The sequence below is a fragment of the Macaca nemestrina genome, chromosome 18 (genome assembly GCF_043159975.1).
Source record: "Macaca nemestrina isolate mMacNem1 chromosome 18, mMacNem.hap1, whole genome shotgun sequence".
NCBI lineage: Eukaryota > Metazoa > Chordata > Mammalia > Primates > Cercopithecidae > Macaca > Macaca nemestrina.
Genome location: NC_092142.1, coordinates 18,415,034 through 18,427,708, shown reverse-complemented (window position 1 = coordinate 18,427,708; position 12,675 = coordinate 18,415,034). Strand labels below are relative to the sequence as shown.

Here is a 12,675-nt window from a genome sequence, read left to right as displayed (position 1 = left end):
AAAAAATAGGCCAGGGCCGGGCGCGGTGGCTCAAGCCTGTAATCCCAGCACTTTGAGAGGCCGAGATGGGCGGATCACAAGGTCAGGAGATCGAGACCATCCTGGCTAACACAGTGAAACCCCGTCTCTACTAAAAAATACAAAAAACTAGCCGAGCGAGGTGGCGGGGGCCTGTAGTCCCAGCTACTCAGGAGGCTGAGGCAGGAGAATGGCGTAAACCCGGGAGGCGGAGCTTGCAGTGAGCTGAGATCCGGCCACTGCACTCCGGCCTGGGCGACAGAGCGGGACTCCGTCTCAAAAAAAAAAAAAAAAAAAAGCCAGGCGCGGTGGCTCACGCCTGTAATCCCAGCACTTTGGGAAGCCGAGGCGGGCGGATCACAAGGTCAGGAGATCGAGACCATCCTGGCGAACACGGTGAAACCCCGTCTCTACTAAAAATACAAAAAATTAGCCGGGCGCTGTGGCGGGCGCCTTAGTCCCAGCTACTCAGGAGGCTGAGGCAGGAGAATGGCATAAGCCCGGGAGGCGGAGCTTGCAGTGAGCGGAGATCGCGCCACTGCACTCTAGCCTGGGGGACAGAGCGAGACTCCGTCTCAAAATAAATAAATAAATAATAAACAAAATAATTTTTAAAAATCAAAATGAGTGCTGATTGCCCATTTATTACCGCCTGCAGCACACTGCATTATGGCTTGCTGTTTACCAAACTCTCTTTCCCACTAGATTGGAAGTTTCCTGCTGCTAGGAATGGTATGGGATTCATTTTTATTAATCCAACTAGAAATGCTGGGCACATAATAGGATCTCAAGAAATACAGAATGAAGAAATGAGCAGATCAGAGAAGAAAAAAACAAAGAATAATAAAGAGGGGAGAAGAGAAGGAAAACAAATATCTTAAGGGTCCAGATGATGCTTCCAAAAACTATTTTGAACAGTACTAAGAAAACACTCATCATCATCAGGAATGAGAGACAGAAGGCATTTACAACCAGAATTTAAGAGTCAAATCCACAATTAAAGGCATTAACAGCCACTACTTCGCTGATAATAGCACCAGCAAGGCTGGAAGCCCGAGTGTGACAGACCAGAGTGTAAATCAGATGAGCAGTTACAGCAGCTGACCCGCCTGCAATATTTCAACTTTATACACACTTTTATTATTTTATTTTTTTAGACACAAGGCCTCACTCTATTGCCCAGGCTGGAGTGCATTGGCGCAATCATAGCTCACTGCAGCCTCAAACTCCTGGGCTCAAGCAATCCTCCTGCCTCAGCCTCCCGAGTAGCTGGGACTACAGGGACATGCCACCATGCCTGGCTTTCTTTTTTTTTTTTTTATGTTTTGTAGAAATAAGGTGTCACGAGGCTGGGCGCGGTGGCTCAAGCCTGTAATCCCAGCACTTTGGGAGGCCGGGACGGGCAGATCACAAGGTCAGGAGATCGAGACCATCCTGGCTAACACGGTGAAACCCCATCTCTACTAAAAAATACAAAAATCTAGCCGGGTGAGGTGGTGGGCGCCTGTAGTCCCAGCTACTGGGAGGCTGAGGCAGGAGAATGGCGTGAACCCGGGAGGCGGAGCTTGCAGTGAGCTGAGATCTGGCCGCTGCACTCCAGCCCGGGCGATAGAGCAAGACTCTGTCTCAAAAAAAAAAAAAAAGAAAAAAGAAATAAGGTGTCACTATGTTTCTCAGGCTAGTATCTAACTCTTGGGCTCAAGCCAACCTCCCACCTCAACCTCCCAAAGTGCTGGGATTACAGGTGTGAGCTATTGCACTCAGCCCTATACACATGAATACTTTTAATTCTTAGAGGCACCCAAATGTCTCCATGAAACTAAAGCACAGCCTGCAGCTTTCTCAAGGGTGAGGAGCCAGCCCTTGTCTGGGAGAAACCTGCTCCCGCAGTGACATAAAACAGGCCTGGCTGTCCCTCTTCAGATGGAAGGGAGACGGCAGCCCCGAGATTAACTCAGCTCAGGAGACGCCGGCTCCTCTGCCACAAGAAGGCTCAGCATTAGGAGTGAACCGGAACACTCCCCGCCTCTTGTCTGCCCAATTAGATATTCACCAGGTGTGATTACCGCTTAGTGCACTGGAAGGCGATGCATTACAGGCTCACTCTGAATGGGTTCACAATAGAAGACGTCCTCTGCTGACAACTGGGGCTACCACTGTGGAGAGCTCACCACCCGCCAGGCCCTCGCTGCAAGGTGGTATTACTACCTCCATTTCACCTGAAGTGAGGTGAGGGAGCAGAGGGGTGAGGGAGCAGAGGGGCCTAGCAACAGTTAGGCAGTGGGAGGAAGGTTGCAGATTAGACCCAAGGCCATTTTCTCTGCGTGTCACCAAATGGCTCCCCATGGAAAGGCAATCTTTTTTTTTTTTTTTTAGAGACAGGGTCTCGCTCTGTCACCCAGCCTGGAGTGAGCTGGAGTGAGTGCACTGGCTCAATCATAGCTCACTGCAGCCTCGAACTCTGGGCTCAAGAGATCCTCCTGCCTCAGCCTCCCAAGTAGCTGGAATTACAGATGTGCACCACCATGCCTAGCTAATTTTTACATTGTTTTTTGTAGAGGCGGGATCTCATTGTGTTGCCCAGGCTGGTCTCACATGCCTGGACTCCAGTGATTCTCCTGCCTCAGCCTCCCAAAGTGCTGGGATTACAGGCATAAGCCACTGCGCCTGGCCTGGAAGGCAACTCTTATTGACCTCATGGTGGCCAAACCCCCTCCCTTGTTTCTCCATCTCCCGTCCCTGTTCCTACACCAGCCATCCCACAGGACAGGGAGAGAAGGAAGGGAAGACAGGAGGAGGGGAGGAAGGAAGGAGGTGAGGGAGGGAAAAAGGGAGGGAAGAGGGAAGCGGGGAAGGAAGGGAAGAGGGGATCGGGGAAGGAAGGGAGGAAGGGAGCGAAGAGAGAAGTGGGAAGGGAGGGAGGGAGGAAGGAGTGGCTGGGTCTTTTCCTTTCCTTGGGCTCCCCACATCCTTCTACCCACAATGGGTAGACAGTGATCCTCTAACATGCAGGAATGCCCAACAGCCGACTGGAGACACAGCCTGGTCCGTGGGTGGCTTCCCGAGCAGCCAACCACATTTCCCTGGGCTGGACAGGGGGAAGGAAGCCAATCTAACAGTTGGGCTGAAAAGCATCCATGCATCATCTTGTTTTCCAGCCTTCACTTTTTCCCCCCCAAATCAATTTCTGAAAGTCAAAATGATTGATAGCTTTATACCCTGTGCAATCATTCTCTTTACTAAATAACTCAGCATCAATCATTTAAAAAAGGCTTCCAGAGTGGTGGTGGTTACATGAATCTATATGTGTGATAAATTTTCACAGAAAGACACACACAGGAGTGATGTCTATAAAAACTAGTGAAATCTGAGTAAGCGCTAGGTTAGTTACCAATGTCTATTTCCTGATTGTGTAAGATGCTATCATGCTGGATCAAGAGGACACAGGAACTCTCTACTATTTTTGCAACCTCTTATGAGTCAAAAATTATTTCAAAATAAAAAGTTTTAAAAATCCAAAAAAGCCTTTTAAACAGTAAAATAAAATAAAAACAATCACTTTTTTAAAAAGCTCCCAGGAGGAAACACCACAAACCCATCCCTTACCTGAGAACTGGGAATCAGCGCCTTCCACCAGTGCCCGCCCTTGACCAGGTCAACTTCACACAAAGGCACGGAAACTTTCCCAATGACACAGTGGCGGGAGAACTTATCAAAATCCACCACGGTCAGGAGCAGGGTCCTCCTCTGGGCCTCCAGGAAGGGGATCTCGAAGGTGTAGCGCTCCTCAAACACGGGTTTCTGGGTCTTGCGTTTGACCCCGGTCTGCTTTGAGTTCTTCTGATCTGGCAGGAGACAGATCTTGACGTAGGGGTTGGAGTGTGCCATGTCCTGACGCGAGCCGTCGTGGGAGATGGGAGGTGGCAGGTCTCTGGCCTCGATCACGCGCACGGTGAGGTGGTTGTGCAGCAGGTCGTACTGAGTGCTGAAGTGCAGCATGCCCAGCTGGTACTTGGACAGGATCTCCTCGTCCGTCAGAGAGTCCACGTCGTCACTGCTGGAGTCAAGGGAGTACAGGTGGGGTTCGAACTTCCTGAAATAGTCGTCGGGGGTATAGGTCCGTCTGAGCACCGAAGGCTGGATGGGCTCCTTCTTGGCGCTGAGAACGCCAAACTCGATGGGTTTAATATCGATGAGTGGAGAGCTGGGACGTCTTGACTCAAGACCTGAGAGCCACCAGAAATAACAATGAAGACAGCCACATACAAGGCACACCTGGGCAACTTTGCAGGTGAGCAGATTCTTGCACTGTTTACTCTGCTTCAAAATGATCCTTGCCATCTTTCTCTACACTCTGAAATACTCATTGATTCTGTGACAGACAGTATGGTGGCACTCTTGTCACCACTGCCGTCATCACAGCAGCTAAGTGCCAGGCACTGCTCTAATAGACTGAGTACATTACATCATCTCATATGTGCAATCACAATCTTCACATGCCCTTGAATTCTTAGATAATTACTATTATCTTCACTTTATAGATGAGGAAACAGAAGCTTTAAGTAACTTTCTGAAGGTCACACCCTTGCAAGTGGAGGAGCCAGGGGTCAGGCTGGTCTAGCTGGCCCCAGAGTCTGGCTCTAACCATTATCCTATGATGTCTCCACTTTAAGAAAGTGAGCTCTGGGACCAGAGTGTCTGGGTAGAATTCCCTCTCAGCCACTTACTCACTACTCGTGCACTCATTAACAATGAGCCATGTGACTCCAGGCATATTCTTTTGACTCTCTAGGACTCTGTTTTCCCATCAGTAAAATAGAGTCAATAATGGCACCTACCTCAAAGAATGTGATGAAGATCCACTGAACCAGGGCATGGAAAGGGCATGGCGCAGAATGTGCCCATAGGCACAGACCAATAAATGGGAACGATTATACTTCTTCAAGGTTCGTATTCAAACTTCATCGCTTACGGGCTGCCTCTCTCCCTTCCATGAACCAACAGAGTGCATTGATCCCAAGTTCATAATTCTAACCTTTGTGCATCCCACTCTTCTAGCAATGAGCTCATGGCATTCTTGCTAATTGCCCTAACAGCTGTCTTTATGAGACATTTGCCTGAGGCATGGGAGGTGCTCTGATAGATGTGTGCTAAATGGAAATCACCTGTGTTCAGAGCTGGGCATAAGACTCAGAAATCATCTAGGCTCACACTGTCCACAGAAAGATAACGCAAGCCAGAAATGCAAGCCACATATGTAACTTAAAATATCCTGGCAGCCATGACTTTAAAAACATGCCAAAAAAAGGGCAAAATTCCTTTAATTTAATGTAATTTATTTGTTTATTTTGAGACAGAGTCTTGCTCTGTCGCCCAGCCTGGAGTGCAGTGGCGGATCTCGGCTCACTGCAACCTCCGCCTTCCAGGTACGAGTGATTCTCATGCCTCAGCCTCCCAAGTGGCTGGGACTACAGTTGTGTACCACCACACCTGGCCCATTTTTGCATTTTTAGTAGAGATGGGGTTTCGTCATGTTGGCCAGGATAGTCTTGAACTCCTGGCCTCAAGCAATCTGCCTGCCTTGGCCTCCCAAAGTGCTGGGATTACAGGCATGAGCCACAGCACCTGGCCTGCAAAATTAATTTTAGTATTTTATTTTATTTAACCTACTATATCCAATATATAATCATTTCAACATGGAACCAATATAAAAACATGTTAGTGAGATACTTTAAATTCTCTCTCTCTCTCTTTTTTTTTTGGAGACAGCGTTTCACTTTTGTTGCCTGAGCTGGAGTGCAGTGGTGTGATCTCGGCTCACTGCAACCTCCACCTCCCGGGTTCAAGTGATCCTACTGCCTCAGCCTCCCAAGTAGCTGGGATTACAGGCATGCGCTACCATGCCCATCTAATTTTGTATTTTAGTAGAGATAGGGTTTCACCATGTTAGCCAGCCTAGTCTCGAACTCCTGACCTCAGGTGATCCTCCCGCCTCGGTCTCCCAAAGTGCTGGGATTATAGGCACAAGTCACCACACCAGGCCTTTTATTTTCTCACTGTCTTGAAAGTCCAGTACATATTTTGCACTCACAGAACATCAGTAAGATTCAGTCTCACACCATTTGCATGCTCAACAGCTACGTGTGTCTGGTAACTGTTACACCAGACAGCACAGTTCTAGATCAGCCCTCTCATTTTACAGATGGGAAGACTGAGGCCTAAAGAAACCCTGTGCTCCCTCTGTTTCACTATTTCATGCCCTTGAACTCTTTTTTTTTTTTCCCTACTTTTTTCTTTTCCCTCTACCCCCAGGAAAGGTTGGACACCAATGATCTCCACCTGAATGGACTTGTTTCAGGCATTTTAAGCTTTTCTCTCTGTTTAGTGAATTTCAGACATCAGTTCAGGCAGAGAAGAGATACTTTTGTGGAGCAGAAGGAGGTTGGGAGTCTCTGGGTGTTTATCTTCCTTTTTCATCCTCACCCAAATCATGCTGTTTGGTCAAACACATATGCCACACAACAGAGTAGACAAATTGGGCGGCCAAGTTTGATGGCTGCACATACATTTTGTTTAGACTCAAAAGTAAGAATGTTTCATATAAAAAAAGAAAAAAAAAACCCAGATTGCCAATATCTCTTTACAAAGATCAGACAATACTGGGCCCCCAATCCCATACAGCTACCATTGGCCAAGCTGAGCAGCAGCCGCCCTGCTCCCCTTTCAATGGGGCATTCACTTTTCAATTGACTGAAGTCTTCACCCTGCCCTAGTAACTCTCCAGGCAGAGCGGCAGCTGCCATTTGTCACCGCACTCAGGCAATGTTTATCTCTATGTAACCTCTGCATTTGGCCACTGATGCAACCCGCCTAGCTCCCAAAGTCACCAGAATTGACAAGCCCTTCTATATAATATAGCCACACCCATCTTTCAGAATCTGAAATGATATACACTGACAATGTGAATCAATTCAGCCAATTCAATCAAACTTAAAATTAATAAAAGCAAAAATCAATCAAAATGATTGCTTTTGATTGAACTCATCAGCAATCAGGTGTGATGCCGTCCTCTGTCACACCGTCATTATCTCTCTCTCCCCCTGTCTCCTGGACTGTCACCCCACTCTGCCGCCCTCCCCCAGCAACCACACTGCCCTTCATGACTCTCCGTGGGAGTGTCTGGGAAAGTCGGCCAGGGCCCCCAGAGAGGTACAGCGGAGATACTTACTCGAAATCCTCCGCGTCAGGCTGTATGTGGACTTGGATGTGTCTGAGGACGAGCGTCTTCCATCCGGGGAATTGGTCCGTGGGGTCAGCGGGACTTCGCTGGCCGTATGGACAGAGTCACCATCCTTGTCACTGCTCCGGCTGGCCATCCTATAGGAAGGGAAGAGGTCTCAGTAGCTGTCCAGGAATCCCGAGGGACTGGCATCTCCATCCCTTGGGGGTTAAGACCCGCGATGAAACCGTTCTCAGACCCATTTTATGCAACATGGAATAATGCAAATTTGAAACAGTGTGGTGTCCTTAAACTCTCAACAACGTCTTGCTTTTTGCACCAAATGTGAAATGATATGAAGAAATATTCCCCGATTTAGAACAATCTGTCAAGAACTTGCATAATTTCAAAGCTGGGGCTGGGCAGAGAACTGTGTAAACTTAGGCTGTCGCCACGTGGGGGCGCCACTTTGGCTCAGTGAAGCCCGAGACCTGTCAATCTCTAGTCTGCAGTGAACCGTCTGGTGGTTTATAGGCATCCAAACTTCTGCTTTTGGTTACAAGTGTCCTGGTATTTCAATAGTCACTGTGTCTATAATTTAAGATCTTTTAAAAATATCCTATAACAATGTCACTCAAGGGTTCTTTGCGTGGCAGAAATGGCCCTGAAAATCAACAATTTCTGAACAGAAGTTTGATGTCAAGAAATAGCTATAAATTAGCAGCAGCCGTGACTCAATGTGCTCCCAATAAAGAACTGCTGAGAAATTGGGAAGGAGCGGGTAAGGGTGGATGGAGAAGAAAGACGATACGGGGTAGTGATTAAGAGAACCGCTGGGGCTGAACCCTGGCTGGGTGCTGGGGTAAGTCCCTTTCCCCTCCCGTACCTCCATTTCCCCATCTGTAAAGTGGAAATATTGACAGTACCCACATTATATGGTGTTTGCAAACCCTGAATGAGTTAACACATATAAAATGTGTAGAGGCCGAGCATGGTGGCTCACACATATAATCCCAGCATTTTGGGAGGCCAAGGCAGGAAGATCCCTTGAGGCCAGGAGTTTGAGACCAGCCTGGTCAACACAGCAGGACCCCATCTCTACTAAAAGTTGACTGGGCATGGTTGCCCACAACTGTAATCCCAGCACTTTGGGAAGCTGAGGCAGGAGGATCGCTTGAGCTCGAAAGTTTGAGGCCGGGCGCAGTGGCTCAAGCCTGTAATCCCAGCACTTTGGGAGGCCGAGACGGGCGGATCACGAGGTCAGGAGATCGAGACCATCCTGGGTAACACAGTGAAACCCCGTCTCTACTAAAAATACAGAAACTTAGCCGGGCGAGGTGGCAGGCGCCTGTCTTCCCAGCTACTCGGGAGGCTGAGGCAGGAGAATGGTGTGAACCCGGGAGGCGGAGCTTGCAGTGAGCTGAGATCCGGCCACTGCACTCCAGCCTGGGTGACAGAGCGAGACTCCGTCTAAAAAAAAAAATAAAAAAATAAAAAAATAAAAAAAAGAAAGTTTGAGACCAGCCTGGGCAACATGGCAGAACTCTGTTTCTACAAAAAAAAATTAAAAATTAGCTGGGCATGATGGCTTGTGTTTGTAGTCATAGTCACTTGGGAGGCTAAGGCAAGAGGCTCGCTTGAGCCCAGGAGTTTGAGGCTGCAGTGAGCTATGATTGTGCCAATGCACTCCAGCCTGGGAGACACAGCAAGAGACCCTGTCTCAAAAATAAATAAATAAAATGCTTAGAACAGTGCTTGGTTGTGTAGTAAACAGGCGCTCAATACATTTTGAAACATTTTTTATGGATTGATCAATCGATCAATTCATTGATTTTTTGTTTGTTTGTTTAAGAAACAGGATCTCACTATGTTGCCCAGGCTGGACTCAAACTCCTAGGCTCAAAGTGATCCTCCCGCTCTCAGCCTCCTGAGTAGCTGGGACTATAGTTGCATGCTTCCATGCCCAGCTTAGTTGATATTATTACAACTGGGGGGCTTTAAGATCTCCCCCCCAATACTCATAAAGCTAGGTAAGGATGCTGGAGGGATGGAAAAGGAGGTAGAAAAACAGCTGGTGACATCGTTTTGAGACTGATGCCGCTAATAGCATGCCCCTAAGCCATAATGGCTGTAGATTTATGCCTTCCGAGGCTGCAACCCCCGCAGCGTGACATTAAAGCCTACAGGAAAACTTGTCTTGAAAAATGCAAGTTTTGAATGCTGTGAAGTCCTCAGACACATTCTGTGCATGAGATGAGACTGATCTAATGTTCTTCAAAAGCATTATCAGGAGCCGGGCGCGATGACTCACGCCTGTAATCCCAGCACTTTGGGAGGCTGAGCTGGGTGGATCATTTGAGGTCAGGAGTTCAAGACCAACCTGGCCAACATGGCGAAACCCCATCTCTACTAAAAGTACAAAAATTAACCTGGCATGGTGGCACACACCTGTAGTCCCATCTACTTGGGAAGCTGAGGCATGAGAATCACTTGAACCTTACCCAATCTTGGGTATCTCTTTATCGCAACACAAAACAAACTAACACGGGTTGGGAGAAGGATGAATAACTAATTTGCATCACTGTTAAAAGGGAGAACCCCAACTGAGCCAGTAATGCTAAACTCTAAATGGCACACACTCCCAATCGCCAAGTGAGGCATCTCTGTGAGACCTGTAAGAGCTCTGCACATTGTAGGGATTCAACATATGCTTGTTCGACAAGCAATCAACCAACTTGACTTTAATTCACTCTTCAATGAGGGTCTTTCTGGCATTGCTTCAAAAGGCACCAGTTAGATTGTGCAGTTTTCCCAATCTTCACCAGCCTAGCCAAGAAAAGTTGGGGGCCCACAGGACATGAGCATATGTGACAATTAATGTTGTGTCCCCCAAGATCACACACAGAGCACACACAAAGGGCCAGCTCATCTGCCACGTGCCAGTCCACAGAGGCAAGTCCCATGGTTCTCGGCTCAAATGTCGCAGTAGGAACAGCATTGCGAAGCCCATACACTTGACATTTCTACTTCCTGTCTGTTTGATAACATGCAGCTGCCCACTTGGTAAATAAATCTGGGGAAAATACAAAGCTGTAAATTTGCTTTCTGAATGATTTAGCCGTCTTCTCTTTACAGATTTCTCTTACCGTTTTGCATTATGCTGAGTGCCAAAAATGTGTCAAGCACTGCCCAGTGTTCAGAAGAGACCTCATTCATCCTGGGAAGCACAAAGGTCATGCACAGCTGTTCAGTCTGTAGACTGCACAACCCTAGGTGGTGCCATTCATGATGGCCACCATGTGAATTGGTGCCACCTGGAGTTGTGTGGTGTATTGGCCCTGCTGGGAAAGTTACAGTCCACTTCTCTACTAGTGGCAAAACCGAAAGAAGTGTCTTCCCAGAGGGTCCCAGCCCCCTTGCCCCTGCTTACACAAAGGGTCAGCAGCAGTCAAGGTAAAATGCAACTGTCTTCCAACTCAGCATGAGAACCTAGGCTGTGCATCTGTAACACTCAACATTTGGATATCTAGGGGGCAAACAGGTACCTGACTGTGATTTTCAACACCTCTGAGGGGTCTCCGCTGGTACAGAAGAAAATCCAAATTCCTTACTCCGGCATTCAAGACCCAATTCAACCTGAGCTTGCAGGCTCATTTTCCACTATTCCCCCAGCTGTTCCTAGATGTAGTGTCCATTCGTGGTGTCTGCCCACTTCTCTAGTCAATTTTCTCCTCTGTAGTCACAACACCCCAATTGTCTATTACAGGGGTCTGCAAACTACAAAGCCAAATTCACTGCCTGATTTTGTAAATGAAGTGTTAATGAAACACAGCCCTGCCCCTTCATTTATGGTCTACAGCTGCTTTTGCACAACAATGGTAGAAATAAGTAGCTGCAGCAGAGACCATATGGCCCACGAGGCTAATATATTTACTATTTGATACTTTAAAAGTTTGCCAACCCCTGGTCTAGTAGTTTAGTTCATGTGTTTCGGATAGAAATGAGCATTTCCCTGGTTTCCTGGGTGGGCAGGTAACTGGCATGATTCTGGCACCATTTCCTCCAAGTGAAAGTGACTGGTACATAACCCAAGCCAGGCTAATGAGAGCCTTTCCAGGTTTTGTTTTGTTTGTTTATTTGTTCACTTTTTATGCAACGGCAACAGAATGCAAGTCTAGTCCTGCCACATGGAGAAAACAAGCTTAAGAATGAGGCCAATACAGAAGAAACAGAGAGAGAGAGAGAGAGAAACAGAGAGAGGCTCTGATGACATGATTTCTGCTCCTGGATCCAGCTACGCCTGAAGCCATCATTCCTGATTCTTTCATAACAAGGCCTTATGCAGGACTGTCATATATGGAATGCAGGGTGTAAATGCACAACTCTAGGGGGCAACCTGACTTATATACCTGCCTTACCTCCTACATGAGATTGAAAATGCCCTGAGCATGGTCATAGGACCCTATCTAGCCCTGTGTATGCCACAGCGCGTGGCACACTGTACTTAAGAAATAACTACAAAAGGAACTCAGATTAACTTTTCAACTGATGATTGGCACTTTAAGAATGCAAGTTCTGCCTGAAGAATAGTGTGTCAGTCAACAACTTTTTCTGAGTGAACAAGACAGGCAAAAATCCCTGCCCACATGGAGTTGGCATTCTTGTGAGCATAGCTTTAAAGACATCAGATGGACTGAACTAACTTCTGCTACATAGACCAGTGGAATCCTTTTTTTTTTTTTTTTTTTTTTAAAGTCTTGCCCTGTTGCTCAAGCTGGAATGCAGTGGCATGATTATAGCTCACTGCAGCCCTGAGTTTCCAGGCTCAAGCGATCCTTCCACCTCAGCCTCCCGAATAACTGGAACTCTAGGCAACAATATGCCCAGCTAATTTGAAAAATTTTTATAGAGATAGGGATCTCATCGTGTTGCCCAGGCAGGCTGGTCTCAAACTCCTGACCTCCAGCTGTCCTCCCACCTCAGCCTCCCAAAGCACTGGGATTACAGATGAGAGCCACAGCACCCGGCTGCAAATTATCTCTTGATTAATGAGTTGCTTTCACCCAAAATCTCAACTTCACACACACCTGTAGGATTCAGGCCACAACTTATGAATAATGAATAATGGAAGAGTTCTTTAACATTGTGTTTGTATCAGTTTAATTAATCTCTATTGATACCTAATACTGACAGAAATAAATGCTTATAAAACTTTTACTCTGTGCTAAGCATATTATATGCATATCTTATTTATTTATTTATTTATTTATTTGTTTATTTTATTTATTTTTTTTTTTGAGATAGGGTCTCATTCTTTCCCAGGCTGGAGTGCAGTGGCGCGATCATAGCTCACTGCAGCCTCAACCTCCTAGGCTCAAGCAATCCTCAGCCTCCACAGTAGCTGGGACCACAGGCACACATCACCACACCCAGCTAAT

At 47.1% G+C, this 12,675-nt stretch overlaps 1 protein-coding gene across 6 annotated transcripts in view; it reads right to left on the bottom strand.

Moving 5' to 3' along the window:
- LOC105464277 (synaptotagmin 17) overlaps positions 1–12,675 on the bottom strand; it is a 93,695-nt gene that overhangs the window by 74,296 nt on the left and 6,724 nt on the right. For all 6 annotated transcript variants that reach the window (XM_011712004.2, XM_011712001.3, XM_011712003.3 and 3 more), the window contains 2 exons: positions 7,247–7,395; positions 3,625–4,244 (listed from right to left, as the gene is read on the bottom strand). In XM_011712004.2, coding sequence (XP_011710306.1) covers positions 3,625–4,244; positions 7,247–7,394 — 768 coding nt within the window. In that variant the 5' untranslated portion in view covers position 7,395. The remainder of the gene's footprint in view (positions 1–3,624; positions 4,245–7,246; positions 7,396–12,675) is intronic.